Source organism: Ricinus communis, chromosome 9 (genome assembly GCF_019578655.1).
Source record: "Ricinus communis isolate WT05 ecotype wild-type chromosome 9, ASM1957865v1, whole genome shotgun sequence".
NCBI lineage: Eukaryota > Viridiplantae > Streptophyta > Magnoliopsida > Malpighiales > Euphorbiaceae > Ricinus > Ricinus communis.
In genome coordinates this window covers 4,015,212-4,040,316 of record NC_063264.1, presented here as the reverse complement: position 1 = coordinate 4,040,316, position 25,105 = coordinate 4,015,212, and the positions used below count along the sequence as shown (strand labels likewise).

The window sequence follows — 25,105 nt, the reverse complement described above, 5'->3', positions numbered from 1 at the left end:
AAAATTGAAAAACTATGCAACCGTACACCTCATTTTGCTTCTATGCCTAAGCCCTAGTTTGACGATGAACGATAATCAGAGTGAACCGGATGCATTTTCTTTTTCCCTCTGTTTAAATGACTGGACATGCATGAAAAAAGTGTAAAATTAGTAAGAAAATAGAGTTTAACTCTTTCTTATTTTTTTATTTAAATTAAATTTTGTGACAACTTAAATTTGGTTTGACCTGAGTTATAATTCGTTTGTTAGTGCAAGAGATGATGATAAATGTGATCTTGATTATTTATTGGGAGATGACCCTAAACTAGAATCACGCTTGTTATAGTAAAATAATATGAAATAAAATAGCCATTAATTATTCAGGGGGACCAGATGATAAATCAAAAAGTCAAAAAGAAAAGAAAAATGGAAACCCATAGCAATTTTGGGTTACAAATATTGAAATTGGGAGAGCAGAGCAGAGACAGTAGTTTCAAAATTTTCCCAGAAACCACTTTCAAACACACAAATTCCCACTTTTTCTTTCGAAAAACAAGAACATTTATTTCCATAAGCAAAGAGAACAGAGTAAGAAAAAGAAAAAAAAGAAAAACTCTCATCGAACACTCATTCCTCCAATCTTCTTTTTTTTTTTTTCCTCCATTCTTTCAGTGTGTGTTTTCTTTCTTTCTTTCTTTCTTTCTGGTCCTCCATTCAATCAATTGCTTCTCCACGCCCTTGTATTTATGTCCCCCACGCGCATCTTTCTCTCTTTTTCTATGCAAAAACCTGTTTCTTGATTCTTGTTTTAGTTTCTATAAATAGCGCTAGAATTTGAAAAGAAATTACTTGAATCTTGTATTAGCTTTATAAAAATGGATACTTCTAGTTTTCACCTTCTTTGACTAGACTGTAGAATTTGAAAAGAAACACAATCCATTTCTTGAATTCTCTTCTTTACCAAAACCCATTTCTTGAACTTGCTCTAGCCTCATTCAAATGGGTTGAATTAAGCGGTAGAATTGTGAAAAGAAACGAACTTTTTTAGATCTTGGAGCATTTCTTTGGGAAGCCCAGAGAAGAAATGGTGGCTGAAGCTTGGATTTTGAAGATGGGTAACCAGGTAAGTAGCAATCTAAAGCAAGCACTACTTCTTGAAACTTACAAGAACAAGAAAAATAACCCACAAAGAACAGACACCGCTAAAGAGAGGGAAACTATTGGCATTCTTTCTTTTGAAGTTGCTAATGTTATGTCTAAAACTGTTCATCTTCATAAATCTCTCACTGATTCTGAGGTCTCTAAGCTTAAAGTTGAGATCTTGAAATCCGAGGGAGTTAAGAAGTTGGTTTCTACTGATGAAAGTTGCCTTCTTTCACTTGCTTTAGCTGAGAAGCTTGATGACCTGAATAGGGTTGCTACTGTTGTTTCTAGATTGGGGAAGAAGTGTGTTGAGCCTGCTTTGCAAGGTTTCGAGCATGTTTATGGGGATATAGTGAGTGGGGTTATTGATGTGAAGCAATTGGGTTTCTTAGTTAAAGATATGGAAGGGATGATTAGGAAAATGGAGAGGTATGTTAATGCAACTTGTAATTTGTATGCTGAAATGGAGGTGTTAAATGAGCTAGAGCAGGCTACCAAGAAGTTTCAGCAGAACCAGCATGAGGAGAGTCATAGAGCATTTGAGCAGAAACTTATTTGGCAGAAGCAGGACGTGAGGCATCTTAAGGAGATTTCCCTTTGGAACCAAACTTTTGATAAGGTTGTTGAGTTGTTAGCCAGGACTGTGTGTACTCTTTATGCTAAGATTTGTGCGGTATTTGGAGAACCTGTATTGAGGAAGGAGAGTTCTGGGGATATTGGAGGGACTGGTTCTTCCCCTCCCATGAAGGATGAACGTGGGGGGGTTTCAGGTAAGATAATGAGTACAGGATCACTGAAGCGGGCTATTAGCAGGAGAAGCAGTAATGGGTTTCAATCAGGACCAGTGGTGACGAGAAGGGAGACAAGTATTAAGCATCAAGTTGATTTGCAGAGAGGCGAAGAAGAAGCAGTATTTCGAACTGAAGAAATAATTTTTCCATGTGTGACTAGTCCTGGAAGGTTTTTCATGGATTGCCTCAGCTTGAGTAGTTCGGCTTCTAAATTGGACAATGATGAAGATGACGTTGCTGTTGATAATGAAGAGTGGGGTAGCCAAATTTCTGGTTGCTGTAGTGTTGGGAATGGTGGTATGAGGAGAGAGCGCCCTAGTATGTCAGGCTGTTCTAATCGGATCACAAGTGGTTTCTCTTTTAGCACGAAAAGTAGGTTAACAGTGCATGCTCCACCCTCCACTGTAGGCGGATCGGCTCTTGCTTTGCGTTATGCAAATGTGATCATTGTTATAGAGAAGCTGCTTCGATATCCCCATCTAGTTGGTGAGGAAGCTAGGGATGATTTGTATCAGATGTTACCAACAAGCTTAAGAATGTCTCTGAGAATCAATCTAAAGTCTTACATCAAGAATCTGGCTATCTATGATGCTCCACTTGCCCATGATTGGAAAGATACACTTGATCGGATTTTAAAGTGGCTTGCTCCACTTGCGCATAATATGATCAGGTGGCAAAGTGAGCGAAACTTCGAGCAACATCAAATTGTCAAACGGACAAATGTTCTTCTGCTTCAGACATTATATTTCGCGGACAGGGTAAAAACAGAGGCAGCTATTTGTGAACTTCTTGTTGGGTTGAATTACATATGTCGTTATGAACATCAGCAAAATGCTTTATTGGACTGTGCAAGTAGCTTTGATTTTGAAGATTGCATGCAATGGCAATTGCAGTGCCGAGCTGCTTTTGTTGATTAACAATTTATGGCTGAATTTTCATACTGAAGAAGTTTGTAAAGCGTAGTTGTTAACTTCTGATATTTGCAGACACATATTACGGTTCAATTGGATGAGTTTTAGCTTTGCACACTGATGACTTGTATTATTTATGACCTGAGTTGATTAATGTACTCTACTGCCAGATATTGGAAAATTTTGGCATTTGAAGTACATAAATTCAATCATTTGTTGAAAGAAAAAGTATCTTTCTGTACAATTTGTATACCTTTTTTGTGTATGACTTTCATTCTTGCTTATGAAAAATTTCCAATCATTTCTTTTTCCCATTATTAATATTTGATGCATTATTTCTATTATTCTATTCTCCATTTATTGGTTATCTGTTGGTCCTGCATAAGGTTATTTTGTTGGCGAGATGTTAGTCATCTTGCCCAAAAAGAGATTATAAAACATTGTACCTAGAAAATATTAGGCTATTTATTTACCGCAAGATGAGACAAATCCCTTGGGAAAACATTCTGCAATACTAAGCACTTTTGATGTGTAGGAAGAAACTTTTCTTGAGCATGCTGTCATATAAACTTGTGACAATGTCTGATACTTACTTGCACTCTCTGAAGAGAGCATGCACAGAGTTCCATCATTGAATTTTGAGCAGTCCTGAAGTTCATTTCTTCATAAATAATACTTTGCTGGTACATGATGCAGTTAGTTGACATCTTAATCGTTGAGTGAGTGCGTCTCATGATGAAGTGTCATTGGCAATTGGACACAAGGCTCGTAAGGTACATTTTGTCAGTGAGGCTGATTTTTTGTGTATTGATCTAACTTCAAAGTGCCATAGATATGTTTACCATGATTACTTATGACTTGAAAGATTCTGTGTGTGAGCTTGAAGACAGAAGGAAACTAGAAGGGCCGGGAGATTACACGCGGCGCGGTTGAATCACTGATAGATTGCATAATATTGTGCCTTTTTCTTCATCTGACAAGTTGTTGTTCTGCTTTACTTTGAGTGGCGCACCACAAACATTAGAATGATCACAAACTTGTAAGTAGAGATATATAATTCCTGGATGCTATTGGGTTACTCTACAATGCATATAATAAACAAGAACACATACGTTCGATCTCGGCCTTCTTGCCACCCAGCTAGTTTAGTTTGTCCATGTTATTACTGTATTTTGAAAATGCAATCTGTAATTCTAACATACTTGCTTCCCATTGTCAACATGATCTGCTTAATCTTTGTGACTCACATGATGTTTGCTTCTGATAGGAACTATAATGACTGTAAATATCTCCAGGGCCTACATAGAATGTTCTACTTGTACGGGGCAGATGCATGTGGATTGTTTTTCCCATCTGTCTTAATTCTTTGTTGCCTTCTGAACGAGTTCTTTTAACTTTCAAGACAAAATTATGTTTCTTTAGTTGACATGAGTTATGTATCTGATGTACTAGGGAGACACTGTGGCGTAAAGGAACAAGAGAGGCCAAAATGGACTTCAATGGTGCAAGCAAAAGCGGACCTGGAATTAATGGAATAGGGTATTTCTCTTCCTCTAAATTAAGTTTTCATGTGGAGCATGAATGGTTTTTTCTTTTTCTTTTTTTTAAATCAAACTTCAAGTGGGCATTTCTTACTGCAAATGCTATTGAGAGTTTAGATAAAAGGAAAAAAGGAAAAGAAAAATAAATAAAAACCATACTATAGACTGAAACTGAATTCAACTTTTACCTGCATCATCTTACGTATTTATTGTTTCCCAGGTCCATTCACCTGCAAGAGTTGACATTTTCACCATTTCTTACTAACAAAATCTGAAGAAACTGAAAATTTCTCTTTTCCATTTTACTTGGGTGGATTTTCTACCAGCAAAGAAAGCGTACGGGAAAATACCCAACAAAGAAGGCAGGCGGTATCATCATGTGGCATTAAACAGGTTTACAGTCGGTAGAGAGAGAGAGAGAGCATTGAGTGTGACAATAAAAGAGCTTCATTCTTGGACCCCCGCTGTGTCTGTGTAGTTGGTTGGATGTAACATAAATACGCATTACAATTTTTATTGTCTATGTTATTACCTCTTGTATGTGTAGTTGCAGTATGACTAATTGTATTAAATAATCCTCTCCTTTGATGCATGCCCTCTCTTCCACTCAGTCCATCATAAATACTCTCACATGTTCAAGCTTAACTTACCATATGAGTCAACTCAACTCAACTCCCCCATAACTTCTTATTTTTATATTTTCAGTAAGCTCTTAAAAACCAGAGGCTTTGCTGCTATTTCTTATTATAATACAAAATGATTTGGTTGATAATTGAGAATTAGTAAAGTAGGCTAACTAACTGATAGCGGTCCACAAAAGAATGGCATTCCTTCCCAGCCTTTAAGAAAAAGGGTACACATTAATCACTTATTGGGCCTCACTACTATTGACTTCAATAAGGCCCACTTATTTTTCTCCTGCCCTCTCTCCCTGGTCCCGAACAAGTTCAGAACAACCTCAATCACATTTCCTGCACTTTCTCGCCAGCCAAGCACAGGCAGGATAACCCAGAAGGTGTCATTGTACCAAAATCGATGAGTTACAGAAGGTTAATAAATCACATATCTAAAAGTTAAAGAAATTAAATCCGTTTTCAATTTCACGCAATATAGATTTTTCTTTTTGTTGCTAATTCCTTTTGTATGATTTTGTAGCATATTTTGTTGTATCAATTCAATTTGTTTTATTTTGATTGCTTCTGTGGGTGCCCATCTAATTTTTGGTTGGAATGCATTGTTTAGTAAAATTTTGGTAATCTAAGAAAGGTTTTGGTTTTTTATCAAATTTGATATGATCAAGTGAAACTGAGAGTGAGAATAGCCTCATTTTCGTTTTTCGGGTTTGCTTGCATGCCTTTTATGGGTACATCTCGTAAGTGCTGATTTTAATGTAATGAAAAGTTCATCTTTTCAGTCAAGGGTTTATTGTATTTTGGATCTTTATAGAAAGGCTTGATCTTTACAGAGTGAAAATATATTTGAACAAATCAATTGTTTACATAATTTCTGTTTCTTGTTTGCAATTGTGGTGGGATAGCACTGGTAGGTAATGATATTATATGTATGGGATCTTTTATTAGTTCAGTTTTGATATAAATGCAGGGATATTAGCCGTTCAAAATCAGCTCTCTTTGATGATGGCCTTGAAGAAGGTGGTCTTCGGGCGTCCTCTTCATATTCTCATGAGCATAATAATGACAAAGCTGTGGACAGTTTGCAAGACAGAGTTAGTTTCCTCAAGAAAGTAAGTTTTAACTAGACAACGTCCTTAGTTTACCATTTAATTTGTAAACTGGCTTTTACTTATCTGGCTAATCCTCTATTTGCGGTTCTGAAGCTGTTTTTACATTCTATTTACCTGAATTATATACAAGTGATTATATGTTTGCAATTGAGATGATATAAGCATTGCTTTCATGGTCATGCTTTAATGTTTGCATTATATACTTTGCTATTTTGGGCTCAGGACATGCAGTACAAGTAACAAACTATATATATGCATCACATGTTTTCTGGTAATGGATGTGACTGAGGTTCATTGAAGTGATATGCATGGTTAATAAGTTCGTGCATGTGGTTCCATTTTGGGACCTGTCGCTAATCATACAGTAGGAGGTAGCCCTTTTGCTTATGTAAATCCCCGCACTGTCATCTGAAAGGTTAAGAGCTGGGACCTCCATTGGGAAGTCCCTATTTTTTCTAGCCATCGAGTTGTACCCTTCGGAATCCTAAACCTGTATTCGAGGTCACTTGGGTGTAAAAATGGCAGTTTGCCTGCTCATTGTCTGAGTAAGTTCAGAGTTCTTGAAAAATTACAGGCTGCAACGTCATTTTGTAATATATTTATTAGGATGTAATGCATTGGCATTCTCAGGCACAAAAGGTATTTAATTTGGTGCTATACAAATGTGTTGCTCAATGGAAACAATATTTTGTTTTTTTTTTAAAAAGAAAGGAAGTTGTGACCTGAAATATTTCTGGTTTATAGTCCTTTATTTTTGTATTGAAGATATATTTCTTATGTGCAGTTAACAGATGACATACATGAGGAAGTGGAGAGCCATAATCGATTGCTTGACCGAATGGTATGCGGCATATGTTTTCCAGATCTGAGTTAACCGACTTGAGTGAAAACAATTTGTGGTTCCTTGTTTTGAATAGACTGTATTGTAAAAATCAGGGAAACAAGATGGACATATCTAGGGGTGTATTGTCAGGAACCATGGACCGATTCAAGATGGTATGCAAATTACATCTACACTTTTACCTTGTGCCTTATTGTTTAACATTATTTCTATTTCCATGGTTGCCTAGAAAATGCTGGTTAATATCAAGTTCTTTTTGTGTAGGTATTTGAGAAGAAATCAGGTCGGAGAACATGTGTACTAGCAGGGGTTTTCATTGCCTCATTTTTAGTTATATATTATCTCATTAGGTATATGTTTCTGTAAAAGGATAGAGTTCTCTTGGCATCATTTTTATCAATTTTTACCACCGGTAACTTGATAATAGTATGAATGATGGTAATAATTAAAAGCAAGGGATTAATGATGTTTAGCTCTCTACCAGCAAAAACAATGAAGTTTCAATTGTGTGGTTTGTTTCAAGTGAAGTGTAATTATCCACTCTGTAGCATAGCTGCAATGTAGGACGCCATTATCAGAAAAGAAGACACTATGATTTGCTCTAGTGATGCATGGCTTAAATAGAAATCTGATATTTTGTTGTTCAATTTGCAGGATTCTTAGATAAGTGCAAGCTTAAGGTCTATTTTGAAGAACTTTTCTCTTAAAATCTTCAATTATGTGATGGAAGTAGCAACATACACAGAATGCAACAAGGGCACTGCAAAACCTTTTGGCTGTGAAATGGAGTGTTAGTAAAAGTGGGCTACATGCTTACATAGGTGAATATCAATGACCAAATTTGGTTGCATTTGAGCAATTTGTGGACTAGGCCCTTATTTGCCCATGTCTTGTTTATTTACAAACTCTTCTGCAAGGATACTTGTAAACAAAGGAAGGAATTTTAGCTGGATGAAAACATTGATTAAATTGAATGTGGCAAAAAAATTCAGGATTTATTTTCTGTCTCGTATATGTTACATATAGCACAAGCTTTTGAGTCCTATAAAGCTCATGGATGTATGAATTTGTAGTAAGACTTCAACCGAAACTAGCAGCTCCAACTTCAAGAGCAATTCATAGGCGAGTAAGAGCCTAGTCAGATCCAAGGCTTGTGGAGTCATTTAGCAAGCTCTTGATGATAGCCTGTTGCGAGTCTACCTCAAGAACCACCTGAGTTTGGGCTGCGTCCAAGTCTCCAGTATGTTCAAGCCGTGAAGCACTGGCCGAGCCACTTTTGGATTTGGGTTTTACTTCCTTGTCATATGTGATTTTAATTTTGCAAAAGTTTATCTTTGCCCAGGTTAGATATAACTATGAAAACTGCAAGGCTTTGGCATCTTCTTGAATTGCTTGCGCGGTGGAAAAACTTATGCTTCATTCGATGCTCATGGGAGAGAAGTTAGCTGTTTAAGTTTTGGATGTTAATTGTGTATTTTGAATGATAAAATACAGTAAAACCACCCATTGCATGGCTTGAACAACAGGAAGTCATTTCAATTTCGTAACGTTTTTGGTTGGTTACAAGGTAAAATATTCTGCCGTTACCGATGAAGATAAACTGATAAGACTTGCAGCCGTTGGAGTGTAACTTACAGCCTTGAACCTTCATTTGTGTAAACAACGTCGTATGAAGATTGAGATGGAAAATGGAACTACAAATACATCCATTGTTATCAGAAACTGAACTATATTATTACTGTTAGTCGGTCATAAGATACTAGGATTTTTAAATATTTACTCCTAGTCGTCATGTAAGGCACCATGTTTTTAATGTCCACTATTTCCTTTTTCATTTTTTATCCACCTAACTATTTCTATAAAATTATTTTTAATTTTAAAATATTAAAAAATAATTTTATAAAAATAATAAGTGCTACGTTAAAACTAAAAGGCAAGAGATGAAACAAAAAAAAGGGTAGCATTAGTCAAAATTAATTTCACCACTTCGGACATCCTTTTTCACACACCAAAAGTTGAGAGTAGATCAGTAATTAATCAAGTGGATAATGACATAAACTTAATATTCAATTTCAATTTTCCTTTGCGAACTGCCAGTTTGAGTCTAGGATGGAAAATGTACACGTGTATAATATATAGTAAATGAATGATTAATAATATAAATATTACAATTGCAAATTTAGTATCACAAATTAAGAAAATAATTAAAAAAAATTCAATTATGTTTAAATTCATTCAAAGCCAGTTAATTTTTTTTTAAGAAAAATTAAATCAAGATTCTTATATGAACATTTTCACTTTCTTCTTCTTATTATTATTATTAATTTTTTATGTACGTACTTCAAACTTGATTCATTATGTTTTAGCTTATAAATTAAATTATTAAAATTAAAATACAAATATAATAAATCAGTCGTAATAAACTACGATATGCATGAATGTGGATTTGATTTCGCAACTTTTTACTAAGGTATCTAAACAATTATCTAGTTTTTCTTTATTTGAAGTTTAATAATCTAACATTTAATTGGCAAAAGATTAAAGTATCTGTAAACTTGCATAACCCTTTTTTCGGTTTATTTTAATCTAATTAATGTAACCTGATATTTAATTAGTGATTAACTATAATATACAAATATTGATTTTAATGTTGGGAAATTGTTATAGACTTGCCTTGAAATAGTAAATAAATTATTTGTTAATGATAGTAATTGCTTATCTTAAAAAGAAGTATATTAGTATTATATTGTAATGTTAATTTATATGAATATAACTAATATATTAATCAACAAACTATTATTAATTGAAAATATTTTTCTTTTTCTACATTCAATAAATTTATTTATTTATTTATTTTTCTTTAATATAATTAAAGTTGCATTATAATCTAATTTTATGCAATTACTCTTTAGCTTATTTAAATAATAAACAACTTATTTTCTAATTAAATAATAATTTCTCATCATAAAGAAGTAGTGTACTAATTTATATTTTTGATATATTAAATTATTTAAAAATAGTAGAAATTCTAATAAATTTTTTTATTAACTTATTATAAAATATTATTAATTATTAAAATAACAATAATAGTCATGTAATGGGCTGATAGAGTAATAGTTTTCTATTAATTAATTTTTAGGCATCCGGTCTTATTCATTATACTTTTTAAAGTATTTCTTTTGGAAAGATTTTGTTATTCAGCATGTGTTAAAAGAAATAGAGTTGGAATTCAATTTTAGATTACGTGAGGTTAAGGAAAACCTCTTTTGACTTCAATATTATATTAATCTCTGTAATTTCCTAAAGAGTAACTTGGCTACTTGTATGAATCTTGTTTTCTTCTCTTAAAGCTATCGGTTACAACTATTCGTATTTTAATATAAGACTAATTTTAATGCTCTATAATAGAAATTTAGATAAAATAAATGTGAGGAAAAAATTGTAATTAATATAAGAAATTTCCCATTAAAATGATATAAATAACTTAGAAAAGCAGTAAACTTTTATATTTATACACATTTGTGTTGAATATAGATTGTTGTTTGTATAATGCAAACTCTTTAATTAAAAATTTATAATTCTAATCTTATCCTAAAAAACAAGCTAAGGTTATTAATTATATTTTTAATATTAAATTATATAAATTTCCATTAAATAATATTTTTATTTAAGTAATAATACATTATAACTTAGATGAATCTAATTAATAAATTACTAAACTAATCTTTCTTTACAAAAATATTTAATGATCTGAAACAGACTTCGATGGCATATCGATGGTCGAAGCTTTGCTCTCTCCTTCAAATAAATTTTGATAGACAAACGTGAAGGGATCAGAAGACCAAATTATATAGTAAAATTAGCATAGACATAAACTACGACTGGAAATGGATAATAGCAACAGCAGAGCTGACTCTAAAATGTTAATCAGGATTGGGTCTAATGTAGATTAGACATTACTTAGTACAGTGTGTGGACACAAGACTTTTTAATCTTATCACTTTCACAATACACATGCTGCCACTCTCTATACCTCAATGACAGTAATCTCAACCGAGGCTATACTGTGAAAAGTATCAGCCGCCGAATTGAAAGTACAGCAGTAGCTCATGACTGATGATGGTGGTTTGCGGTGGCCGAATCACCTCAAACTTTTCATGTCTATACAAAATGGTAATCTTTTTTTTTTTTTTTTTTGGCTTTCCTTTGTAAGATACTCCTTCCCCTCTAATGCATACCATATATTACATAAAAGCATCAAAAGGAATTGCAGCACTCATTGATTTTGTTTTGGTACAACTAAATGTTGCATTGACCAAAAGAGAATATAAATTAAAATAAGCCAGGACTCAATAAATTTGATGTATTCATTAACATTGATGGATGACCTTTTTTTTAAATTTATGGTGGGGTTCTCAAGTTTGAACATCAATATCTAGCCTCCAACCTTATAAGTCAAATAAACCTAGATAAATATGTTGCATACTAATTATTTAATAATTCTAAATTGAAATTCTAATATGTATCTAAATAATTATCTGTACTTATAACTTTAAGATTTTTTATTTACATTTAATTTAATGCATGTCTATTTATTACGGAGAGAATATCGGATATGAAATTATGTGTTGATTCGGATATAATTTATTTATTTTTTTCACATAGTAAGAGAAAAAAATGATTTATCTGTCTAAAAAAGAAATAAAATGAATAAATAAGAGAGATTATATGTAACAAGAGTATAATATTCATAAACAGCAAGAGAAAAGGGCATAAAAAGTTTCTAAAGCAGCAAGGAAACTATATGCATAGCAAATGCCAAATGCAATAGATACGGTTCATAAAATCAACAAACAAATGGGTCTCTTTCTCTCTCCCTATTGAAATGTTGGGGTTGGGGCACGAGAAAAGGACGTGCTCGCCACCTGCCCACGCGCACGAGACCCCACGAAACCCTAATTTCAATGACCTCTAAAAGAAGAGCTTATGTTTTATGTTAGTTATATATTGTTAAATTCATGAGGTATAAGTGTTTTTTCTTTTGTTGAGGAAAAGAAAAAAGAAAATTATTCGAGAAACGAAAAAAACCTTAGCTCCCTAAACCAGAACACAAGACATAACACAAAACACAGAGCCAAACGTTCAACGAAAGAAAGTTAGAAATTAGACACTTGATCCATTCTTGTTTCAAGAGAGAGAATTAATTTCTTTCTTTTATTTTTATTTTTTTTCTTATCAAACTGTCTGAGCTTTTCATCTCTCTCTCTTAGTGCGTTTGTTAATTTATTCTCTTCTCTCTGCTTAATTGATTCTATTATGTGATTTTGCATCTGTTCTTTGTTCTTTCTATTAAGATCATTTCTGGGTCGTTGATCTTTCTAAACTAATCTTCATCGCCTTCTCTTTTCTTTTCTTTCTCTCTTTTTTGATTCCATTACCATATTGCATCTAATTCTCCCTCTCATCATGACTACTTCTTCCTTTCTTTGCTAATTGTCATCATCTTTCTGTCACCAAAACCTGAGAGCATAGCTACTAGCCTGCACAAGAACCCCTGTCTTTGACTTTGCGATCTTCTTTAATTCCTCTGAAGACGTGAACAAAAACCATTGCAAGAACCTCATCTTCCTCTTCTTCTCCACTTCTCTCATCCCAATCTGCAACCCTGGCTAATCCTTGGTGGACCGGTCAAATTGGCCTAGCAGGCCTAGACCCTGCATCCAATTCACCTTCCTTGAACAAAGCTAACCGCGAAATCTCCATCAATGACAACAGCAACAGCAGAGGCGAAGACGACGACGATAGGGACACTGGCGATGAGCCTAAAGAAGGTGCTGTTGAGGTGGGTACTCGAAGACCTCGAGGCCGACCTCCTGGATCCAAAAATAAACCAAAACCTCCAATTTTTGTCACACGAGACAGCCCTAATGCTCTCCGTAGCCATGTAATGGAAGTTGTTGGTGGAGCTGATGTAGCTGAGTGTGTTGCACAGTTTGCTCGGAGGCGTCAAAGAGGTGTTTGTGTGCTCAGTGGAAGTGGCTCAGTGGCCAACGTAACCCTAAGGCAGCCTGCAGCACCTGGCGCTGTAGTAGCACTTCATGGTAGGTTTGAGATTTTGTCCCTAACTGGGGCATTTTTGCCTGGACCAGCTCCACCTGGCTCTACTGGTCTCACGGTGTACTTAGCCGGTGGACAAGGCCAAGTAGTTGGGGGAAGCGTAGTGGGTTCACTGATTGCAGCAGGACCAGTTATGGTAATTGCAGCAACATTTGCTAATGCAACTTATGAAAGATTACCTTTGGAGGATGATGAGGAAGCTGCCAGTGCTGGCCAAGGACACATCCAAGGTGGCTCTAACAACTCACCACCACCAATTGGAAGCACTGGACAACAACCAGGCCTGCCGGATCCCTCCGCGCTGCCGGTCTATAATCTGCCGCCCAATCTAATTCCTAATGGAGGTCAGTTAGGGCATGATGCATATGCCTGGGCTCATGGACGGCCGCCTTACCAGTAGAAACGGTGCTAGAGAGAGATTGAGATTATTTACACGAGGCTTAATTTGTGTTTGTACTCGAAAGGTAGGGGATTAATTGGAAAGAACAAGAACAAGAAAAAAAAAAAAAATAGTAGAACATAGAGTCATGAAAGAAGAGAAATCATGGTTGTGAATGTATATTAGAACTTGATTTTACCTTTTCCCTTTTCTTGTTTGCAATAAAAAAATTATGCTTTCTGCTTCCTTAATTGTTTATCAACTCCTAGTTGAATATATTATTTTCCTTCATAGTGTTTCCAATTCAAATTTACTTTGGGTTTGATTGTTTATTTTATTCTGGTTTCTTATTATTATTATTATTAAATTTTTGTGATCCTCATTTTTTATGATATAGTTTACTTGATATGATGGATTAGACTTGGAAGATATACAGAACACTCAGATATATTAGGTGCAGAGACAAATCAAATAAAAAGTTTTGAGTTCTTTATGTTCACCAAACCTTTGTTTCATGTTTTTAAGGTTGCAACTCTACTTTACCTATTTCAAAGACATGATCTTATCAAAATCTTGTTAATTTGAGATACATGTGAGAAAATTTTAATTTTCATGACGTAGGGTTTTATTAGAATTGTAATTTGCGTTGTTACAATATTATTTGATAAAGAAAATTAGTAAAAAGAGACAAGATATGTTGATAGTGCCAAAAATTAACACTAAAAGAAAAATCTAAAGTAATTTAATGACGAAATGATAATAGTATGTTCTAACTTAATTAAAATTTTGAGTTTGAATCTTAATATAAAACTCTTGAGATCATGTTTTACAATATTTAATAATCTTGTCTAAAACACTCTAATTTACTAAAAAAAATATTTAATTACTTAGAGTTATTAATTATAAGATATATCAGTTTATCCATCACTCAATATTTAAAAAGTTTTAAAATATCAATTTTTTTCCACTAACAACTATCAAAGGATTAGTTTATTCAAAGAAAAAGAAAACTATCAAAGGATCAATGATGATGTCTTGGCTCAAGAAAATAGCATGTTATACATTATACTTTTTTTTTTTTTTCTTAGAGAAGCATGTTCTGCCTTCTCTTTATTCTTTCTTATATACTGGAGGAAATGGTTTCTAGTTCTGACAGTTTGCATATCAACTGAAATAAAATATAGACTTGCTATAAGCCGCACGAACATATTTTATCGATCGGATGTTCGAAAAACATTAAACAAAAGAATAGAAATATTGAAGAAATCTTGTATTTTCTATTAACTATTATGGTATCTGTTGAAGCTTTCAAGCAACCGGAAACTGTATGTAGGATTTTGAACGGCACATGATTAATACAGAAAAAGAATAATGAAAAGAAGGGTATTTCCAGAAGGCATTTTGTTTGACAATTTTCCAATATTTGGAGTGACTGGAATTCGAAATCGCAGCAGTAGAGCTCTGAATGCATCAATCCGGAGCACATTATAGCTGTTAAAATATGGTAGCACTAGCTAGAGCATTCCATGGCTATAGCCCCCACATGTTTGCTGATGCAAAGCAGACTCCTCAATTAGCAGCATGGCTCATCTCTCTATTAGTCCTTCAACCCACGTGTAATGGTAGCAGCCTCTCCGTGACCAATACATCTGTGCCATAAAGACTAGTAGAAATTTGTTTTCTTGGATAACAAAAATCTGGTGCAAATGGGAGAAGAATACTCTGTCCATAATGGAGAAGAATGATTTACTAGGCACATAAGCGTCCCTTGCTTCGAGATTTATAAATACTCCTTTTCTTGGGAATTAAAGAAACAAATATATAAAGTGCAATATTACATTATTTTTCAGGCATCGTCCAATACTAATATATAATATCTTATAATATACTACAATATAAGACCAAGTACCAACATATGTTATTTATTCTTGTTGTTACTTACAGTGTTTTTTATCACTATTTTGGAATGTTACAAGTGCTAATTATACAATTTGATTAGAGAAATCTTCATTGGAGAAGGCATCTATCTAGTACTATAATTCTTAATTCTCATATATATATATATATATATATATATATAAGCTATTTGATTCAGCCAGACAATTTTTTTCGGAAAGATTAACAATTTAATTTCAGAACCTTGGTTTTAGTTATGACAAAGGTCATGAGCATATGCAATGTTCCGGGATCTAAGGATATCTAGCTATATAATTCATGCCCCTTTTCGAGTTCCTCATCGCCCGTCTCTGTGAAGGTTGACTTGTTTTATCTTGAAATAATTTGTTCTAATATTATATGATTCTTTAAATTGATTACTTGGTCCGACATAGCTTATGGCGGTATATGGATTTTTGTTTTTGGGGTATATTCATGGTTTATTTATTAGACATTTCAATGACAAACGTCCCACAATATTTTATCATAAACGATGGAAGATAAGGCCAATTGTATATAGCCAATGTCTTGTCACTTAATAATGTTAATAAGATGACTAGACCAATTAATTTTCCGTGTGAGGTACATTGTTCTTTAAGTTTGATAATTTCAAACACTTTTTTATACAGTTCATTTTGTATGACGTAAAAAATATAAATATTTTTTTGTATAGAAAAAATTAAATATTTAACTCATCACTTGAATGGTGGAATTTACAATTAATTAAATCAGTTTTAAATAAACTAATTAAAATAATTAGTATAGTTTTTCACATAACTCTTTTTACAAAAGCATAAAGTGTGGTGAAGAGAGTTAATTAATTGAATATTACTAAGAATTGATGGTGTGGCATATATCGTCCAACAGAATATTATCTTTAATTAGTAATTAACAAAGGAATAACTCAAAGTCAGAGAAAAGGGAAAGAAACCTACATTCGATGTGTGTGTGTGTGTATATCTGTTCCACCCCCATCCACTACTTTCTTTTTTCTTTTTTCTTTTTTTCTTTTTTTCTTCTTTCATCATCTCCAAGAGATGCAGTTCAAGAAAAGGATCTCAACTTTCTTCTGTCTTCTTATTGCCAATCTTGATTATTATTTTGTCTCTCTGGATGATTTGTAATCCAATCCTAAATCTTATGCCTTTGCCACACTTCCCAAATTGATTTAATTTTTTAATATTTTTATAAAAGAAAAAAAAAAACAGTTTCCTACTCATTCTATATATTGTTCAAATTATTCGTACAATTTTTTAAATAATTTAATTTAATTTTATGTTATTTCGATACAATATTTATTCTATTTGAATTTAATTTATAATTATTATTAAATATGTATTAAATATAAAATTTATTTATAAATAGAATAAATTTATTAATAAATTTCAATCAAATAAAATAAAGCGTTATGGCTTTTTATTGAGCAAGTTAATCAAATTAACAAGCCTTGGAGGGTGCTATATATATATATATATATATATATTTTGTTGATGATAGCTAAAGGCTTCTTTTCTTTTCTCTTTTTTTTTTTTTTCAGTTTTATCAATTATCCACTAGAAAGATGCCTATGTGAGGAAACTTCAAGCTCAGGTTTATTTCTGTTGCACTTGGAATGAAAAACATTTTCTTATTACCTTAACCTCACAAAAGAATAAATCTCCATGCTCGAAAAGGAAATTATAATAGCATGTTTTTATAGGCAATTATAATAACATTGTATATCATTTTCTTTTTATCTAGCATGCTTACATCTTGTTCATCTCAATTTGCTACGTCTTGAGGTGGTGCTAGACATTTATTTAATCACATAGTTTTGTTTATTATAAAGGGATCATTATTTAATCACCAAACAAATCACATAAACCACATGCAATATTCTAAATTGGCTTGTTTTTTCAAATTCAATTCGATTAAAATAACAAAATCATTATATCATATTAGAGGAAGTTGATTAGAGAATTAAATCTTTAACTTCATCAATATATTATAGTTAATAAAAATATGCTTAACATCTTCTAATTAACTAGCTTAGCATCATCCGATCCTACAAAAAATTGAGCAGAACTTTATGCATCAATTCACTCAAAGTAATCTATCCATAAAATAAAATTAACTCTTTTAAGTTGATTTTCTACTCACACTCAAAGGATCTCTGAGTTAAATATGCAACACAAGGGACCCTCTTCACATGGATTCACGTGTCATGGTTAATAAATCTTAATTAAAAAATTATTAGGAAATTGTATATATGCAACATCCCAAGGCTAAAGTTGAAAAAAATGATGGACCCCTCCTTTTGTTCAATAATTATTGTCACTCTAATTAAAATAATCATTCTCTAAAGACCAATAAAAACAAATATATTCGCCCTTTTCTTCCAAGTGCTGCCTAGCCACTTGTGTATCCACAACTACTTAGCTATCATTTGAGATAGTGAGAAGCTGTTTTATCAAACAAATAGTTTGAAAGAGAATCCACTAACTCCGCATTAATGAAATGTAGACCACCCATTAAAGCAAACAATTATATTAAAGTGAATAGAAGATTTACTAAACTTGTGTGGTGGGGGCAAAGCAACAGACATCATCCAAGAGAAATTCAAGAACATGGTAGCTTTTATTTTAAGTCCCATTATATTTTTATATATATGATTTGATCCGTGTCTTTCTCATAGAATGGACGTCATTTTCTTTGATCCGACGGTGCAATTTAGCCTAATTTTTTGAAAAAACCATTCAATTTCATTAGGGTTAATTTTCTAGAAAGGCAGAAAATTTAAGGCAACTTGACAACAGGTAGATGAACTAGCTGAAGTAAGATAATTTTTGTAGCTAGCTAGGCAGCTCGATATTTCAACTAATTAAACAAAACCCTAGAATTTGGTGGAATCAAGTTCTTCTTCTTGATCTCGAAATCCCTTGCGCATACAGACAATATGTATTGGGTATGCACATCTTAGACAACCTAATCATCACGTCTAACTTAGGCAGCTAAGCTAATACATGCCCCATTTCAGTAAAAGAAGCTTAATCTCAAACTTCCTAAGATCAAAGTACGTGATAATCAAGCAATATATAGTCATAGTTTTAAATCTTAAGAGATTGTAGCTAATGAACACTAAAATGAATGGGTCTCAAAATAAATTCAAAGATTATAATCCTATAGATTTTCACAGAACCAGGCAACAGAAGTTAAAGTATAATAAAATATAGTAGACGGCTCTTGCTGAAATGCTCTTCAGATTTTAAAAACTGGTGTTGAGTATATAAGACATTATACAATTCCCTATAAATAATACATGCTGCAATCAATCACAATGCACAGCCTCCCATATTTTATTTAGAAATTCTCAGTTTTTGATATAGAAAGACCTTTAGAATTCAACTATTATATTTACCCATTGTTTTCCTCCATTCCCTTTTGAATAAATGATTAACCTGCCTTGTAATTGTAATGTGTGTTATTATTATTATTATTATTATTATTTTTCGATGAGAGTAGATTATTTTATGATTGATATCTTTTTAAATCTACAGATACTATATAAAATATAATTAAATTACACCATATTCAGCACATTCTGCAAATAGTTTTTTCCATTACTGATATATAATTTAAAATTTAAAGGAATTACTATGTATAGACATGTTTCCCACAAGCCAATATAGTTAACTTTATTGAAAATAGACAAAATAAATATTAAAAGAAAATATAGAGTTCTGATTGATCATGCATTTTAACTGTAACAAAACACATATTATGATTTCTCCATTTTTCTATTCTTTTTGTTTTCAAATTCTGTATGAATTCGTGCGATCCTTTCTACTTAGATTTTAGTCGTATAATTCCACTGGTGATATGTTATTATATTATGAAAATCATAACTTCAGGGTAATTTCATGATTCTCACAAGAAAAATGAAAAAGAAGAGTAGAAAAACAAGTTGTGCTGTTCTTCTAGCTGCATATAGTACAACTTCTAATTTTGACGGTTCCGATAAACTATCAACTACAAATTGTATTAATCAACAATCACATAGGACCAAGATTAAATATCTGAGAATTGTTAATTAATGAGGAATTTGGCTTGTGTTTTATTTATGAGAATTTGATTGTTCTACTTTTTTCATCACTATTTATCAATATTTATGCGATTTTATCACTTTTATGATGAGTGTAAGACGATAATTATCTCTTATCCATTGTGATGAGTGTAAAACGATGATTATCTCTTATTGTATAATTCATGACTTATTAAATCTCCAAGAAATAAAAAAAAATAAAAAAGATTCTGAAAACTAGGGGCATGTGTCTCTAGATTTGAGAGAGAAAGCAATGCTTGATGGTTATGGATTAGTACATAAACTCTAGTTAACTCTAGCTTGAGATCTGTTTAAGCTTGTTTTCTTTGCTTAGCTTCTAGGGAGGAGCTTTTCATCAACTTGTTCAAAGAGCACAAGTTGGTTTTAAATTCTCTTCATCTTTATTAATGAAAGAAATTTACTTATCAAAAAAGAAAAAGGAAAAACTCTTAAGCTAAATTACTCAATCCAACCGTTCTTTTTATTAGAGTTAATAGTTGGAAACTCGGAATTGGCTTGCTAGAAAAAGGATAAAAATAAGGGTCTGCAGTACAGTATTGTTGCATGTGATTACAAAAACATTTATGTATATTAACAGGATGTAATCGACCAAAAGAAGCATAACTTTCTTTTAATCAATAATGCAAATCAGTCCTTTAAATCTTTTTCTTTTTCTTTTTTTGTAACAATATAATTGATTCAATATGTATGAATCGCGTTTGAAAGTGTGATAAATTTATGTTTCATGTTATGTTAATTCTAAGGTACGTATTTATCTAATTATATCAACTACATTTATGTTTAGTTATATATCCAAAAATCATGCGCCTATATATATGATTTAGAGAAGTAAGAATAAGTTTTTTAAGATCTATTTAAGTTTTAAAAGAAAATCCTAAAAGACCCAATTGGTTTTGTTTTCCAATTGAAGTTGTTCTCTTAAACCCACTAATCAAGGGCTTCCTTGATTATATTAGCTCAAACTGTAATACAAAGATGCTTTCTTGAGCTAACAGCACGATTTTATTAAAATAGTATCGTTTTATTAATAACGTTGTAAACCATGAAGAGGATGTCAAGAATAATTAGAAGAAAATTAAATAAGCTAAGAGTATCCGTAACAAACTCTTAAATCATATTCATTTTTTATTATATGAGTATATATAAAAGTTAGATTCCAAAAAACTCTCTAATTTATTATATCTTTTTAAAATATTTTAAAAGCTGCATATTCTCTTTTTTTAAATTTAAGAAGAGAAAAAATAGTTTTTGAATAATTCGTAAATATATTTTGTTATTTTTCTTTCTTACTCTTTGTTTTATTTTTTTTAAAAGTCACATTGTCCTTTTCTATCCATTTCTTGAAAAATTAACTAACGAGTAAAATAGAGTATACCGATAGAATACACACGTTTAAAGATAAATTAAACTAGAGAGTTAACTATTTATAATTTAATAAAAAAAAACATTTAGAAAGTATTGTTATGCTTGTTAGGATGTTTTTAGAATATTTTTAATTGTACTTTTTATTTTGAAAATTATGATTTTATAATAAATAACATCTTTAGAAATATTCAAATATAAAGAAAAAAATATTTTATTTAAATTCAATAAACTCTTTATGTTTTATGCTTTATCTTGCTTTTATTTCTATAAATATTTAATTTTTTAATTTTTTTAATTTTTACAATAACAAAATAAAAAATATGAAGATCAATTAAATTAAATATATAAAAATTTGTAGTGTATTAATTAGATATAGAATAAAAATTAAAATTTAATTCTCCATATATAAAATCAAATTGGCCTTCTATTCTATATTTATAAAATAAAATAAAAAATATTTAAATGTCATTTTACCATATCGCTTTTTAAAATATAAAAATATAAAAAATGCATTACAATGGCTCGTCGATGTTGAGATGCGTAAAGAGAGAGAGAAAAAAGAAAAGGAAGAGAAGGAAAAAGGAATCCAAGTAAGGGAAATAAAAGAAAAACCTTGAAAGCTTTCCAAAAATGGATGGATTTGACTGGTCAATCTGATCTGCCATGAGTTGAGCGGTGTCTGTGTGTTGGACATTTCCTCCGGTTTTCCTTCCCTCCCGTCAAATGCGGGGGACATATGTTTTTGTCTCTTTCCTCTATTTGCCTTCTTTTGTTTTTATTTCTTTTAGCATATTCTCTCGAACCCTACACAAACAATATTTTCTTATAAAACATTTGTGATTGTGTTTGGTTTTATTCATCAAATTTAATTTCTAGAATTAGATTATATAAATCTTTTGATGTAAATTCAGGAGTATCTTCTATTTAATTATAGATTATTAACCTAATCTATTTTTCATTTTCATTAGAAAAATCAAACTCGTTGGCACACGCATTGATAGGTGTATTTGAACTGCTGAGTACGTACTTGGAATTTTGATTTCATATTATTATTTAATTAGTAACTAATTTCATTGTTTTGACTCGGTATTTAATTTCATAGTAATTAATTAACCTTTTGAAAATTAACCTCGACTTACTAATGTATTGCAATTTGTGAGAAAAAGCATTGCAAAACTTAAATTTAAAATCACCACCCTTGTGAACGCACACAAATTTCCAGATTTCTGCCATGAACCCAAGACTTTAATCTTCCTAATTAGTTGATAGTGAAACCATTTACTCTTTTAAATAACAAGAATAATAATGCAATTAAAAACAGCACATCATTTTGAATTCCTCTCCAAGCAAATATGGACAGCGAATAAGTCTAAATCAATGCCGGCTGGATAATATTTAACTATTATGTGATTTAAACCTTAGATTTGGAAGCAACATGCAGTATAAAATATAATAGATTCATTTCCTTGTTTTATATGGCTACAACATTGGATTTTGGGGAAATCATGGTTGTGTTCGGTCAACTTGCTAGCTATTTTTTGATTACTTTAATTAATCATAGACGTTTAATTAATTGCATTGAATGGTAATTGCCTTGTAAATGCATATGGACTGAGAAGATTTGGGAGAATAAGCAAATTTTTACTTTTTTACTACCACATAATTCCTATTGGATTGACTCTTACTTCCCTCGCTTCTCTATTTATGCTTTTCTTTTTGGCAACTGGACGTGATTCATTAAGAGACTATACTTAACAGAGTAAATTAGTGCCGTGTTTGGATGGCTACATTTATTATTCTATTTCAAAAAATTATGGGATATCTGTGTCTGTACAATAGAGGCAATAACGCATTATTGGATCGTTGATGTTAATAATTGAGCTTGGGGTTAATAAATAAAGCTATGCTGTTACTTGGCATGATGTAAACGTGTGAATTGAGTTAAGTGGATTATTTAGGCGCTGATTCTGACTGTGATTCACCAAATCATACCGAACACCCTTAATCGACCTCTTCAATTAAAAATTCTAAATTGTGAAAAATAATGAGCGTTGAGCATATATTTTATAATCATCTGTGTTCTCTGGCTTATGCATTCGAACATCACCAGGCCAGGGGTTAGAGGCCCGGGAAGGTCATTGGGTTAGAGGCCTCTGATCTGTAAATCCAAACTCATCTCTTTTTCTTTTTACTATAGACGGGGTATCTCCATCTTCAATGTCTCCATGTTTGAGGCAGAGAAAGACAAAGTCGCACAACCAAGAAGATATATTAGGGGGCCTCAATTTAAAACTCAATCAAGGCATTGCTAAGTAACCCCTCTATTTATATTACCAAAAACTATCCATAAACTTGAACAGATACCTTAGCTTTCTCATCTCTATTCAATCCTAATTACTAAAAGGGTGAGACCACTTCTAAGCCACACGTCCATACCTCGTCAAACTTTTTTAATAATAAATTGTAGCATGTCACATGACTTGTGTAGCTCCAATTGGAGCTTGTATTTGGAGGTTGTAGCATCATCCTACACTTGGGTTCCAATTGTAAAATAGAATCTTCTGTAAGCCGAGCTGCAGGATTGAAAGCCCAATCACAGAATTCCTGGGCCAATTTCTTTTTCTTTTTTTGTTGGGCCTGTCTCCACCAGAAACAGAATACCACACTTGAGAAGAAAGAAAAGAAAATTTATAGCCACTTTAGTCATCAGTTGCACCATAAAATAAAAAATTACGTCCCATTTTGATTACTATATAAATTGGAACATTTTCTTATAATAATAATAATAATAAAACTTTCATTTTGTTATCTTCTGAACTTTCTTACTTTTAAATAAAATAAATAAATAGGTTAATGGGATTAGAGATTTATATCTACAAGGGTCAATTCTAAACTTTCTTGTCTGTCTAATGGACCTTAGAAAGAGAGAGATAATATAATCCAAAGAAATTAGCACTAAGGGAAAAGTGCATAATTATAGAAGCAGGACTAAATGAACGAAAAGCATGATCCTGTACACTTAAATATATCATTTAAAAAGGTTGAATCAATGGCACGTATCAACCTTAAATATCCTTTAATCTAAATTATAAGTCTTTTTTTTTCGTTTCTAAATAAAAACTTTTATGTTCATCAGAAGTCAGAATGATAAATTTTCATGTGATATGGTGAAAATTAATCATTAGGTTTTTTGCCTTTTTGTTCCTTATTTAAAGTGGACAATATTAAAAAAAAAAGTCATTTATTAGATTGTCTCAAGAATTTTATTTATCTATTTTAATTATTGATTTTTGGATGATGGAATTATTATTTTTCTAAAAAGCATCTTTGGACTGGAAGAGGAAGATACATGACTTGCTAGTGGGAATACATATCGAATAATAAGATACATTTGGTGGGTTTTGCACTTGGAGCAACTTTGCTCAGCCAAGTTTGAATATAATGATCAAATTATGCACATACATACACTCTTCTCAATGTAAATACTTTTTGAAAAACTTGCAAAGAAGGGCTATAATTTATTAGCACTAACACTGATGCTAAATCAAGCAATGAAATTGAGTGCCTTCAGCTTGTATTAATTTTAATTATTTTAGTATTAATTAGACCCAAGTCTAAATTTATTTATTGGGACTCTAATATTCTTTTATTCACTCAACTTCTATAGATAATGGATTGGGTAGTTATTTCTTTTATGGTTTTTATTGCTCTTGTTTGTAAGAGATTATAATAATTTATTTCAGTTTAATTGTTACAAAAGAATTAAGCAATCTTCTAGGTGATCTCATAATAATTGATAGTTTGATAGTCTGTATCTGTTTTTTAATTGATTAATTATAACAAAGTATTTGACACATGTACTTTTAACTACATACAAAACGAACATTGCTACTTAGGGAAGAGGAAGTGCAATCTTTGCCTACTTTCCTTGAAACCATGACCTATCCCACTAGTTATCATGTTAGTTAAAGTATGTTGTTAATATTCTATTAAGCCAACAGCAAAATCCAAATACTCAATTGGGTAAATTCATATTTACTCAAAATCCTCACTGCCCAAAAGCTTATAATTGGGGATAGAGCTGCTTTCCATTTTTAAGTGATTATAATTATAAAAATAATGTAGTAGGAGTGCATCTTCCAATGAAAAGAAAAAAGAGAAAATGAAATTCAAGTACAAATCTTAGATTTTAAAATTTTAAAAAACCTGCATACATAGCCCTTTGACACACAACATGTTTCCACTCTTCCTTGGATA

General features: G+C 31.8%; 3 protein-coding genes across 4 annotated transcripts; all 3 read left to right on the top strand.

Annotated features, from left to right (window-relative positions):
- Nucleotides 1-394: 394 nt before the first annotated feature.
- LOC8276165 lies at nt 395-3,138 on the top strand. Its single transcript, XM_002529267.4, has one exon. It carries the CDS (start codon nt 1,064-1,066, stop codon nt 2,828-2,830), a length of 1,767 nt encoding a protein of 588 aa, XP_002529313.2. The 5' UTR covers nt 395-1,063; the 3' UTR covers nt 2,831-3,138.
- A 2,110-nt stretch (nt 3,139-5,248) lies between these two features.
- On the top strand, nt 5,249-7,948 carry LOC8276166 (bet1-like SNARE 1-2). 2 transcript variants are annotated; one of them, XM_015725468.3, is made up of 6 exons: nt 5,249-5,414; nt 5,968-6,109; nt 6,894-6,950; nt 7,046-7,105; nt 7,215-7,233; nt 7,605-7,948. In XM_015725468.3, the coding sequence occupies exons 1-6, from the start codon at nt 5,401-5,403 to the stop codon at nt 7,655-7,657; spliced, it is 345 nt and encodes a 114-aa protein (XP_015580954.2). In that variant the 5' UTR covers nt 5,249-5,400; the 3' UTR covers nt 7,658-7,948. The 2 variants fall into 2 exon arrangements, with proteins under 2 accessions (XP_015580954.2, XP_015580953.2); XM_015725467.3 differs by having other exon boundaries at nt 5,253-5,414; nt 7,215-7,300.
- A 3,920-nt stretch (nt 7,949-11,868) lies between these two features.
- LOC8276167 (AT-hook motif nuclear-localized protein 20) lies at nt 11,869-13,737 on the top strand. Its single transcript, XM_015725457.3, has one exon. It carries the CDS (start codon nt 12,898-12,900, stop codon nt 13,465-13,467), a length of 570 nt encoding a protein of 189 aa, XP_015580943.3. The 5' UTR covers nt 11,869-12,897; the 3' UTR covers nt 13,468-13,737.
- Nucleotides 13,738-25,105: the final 11,368 nt, after the last annotated feature.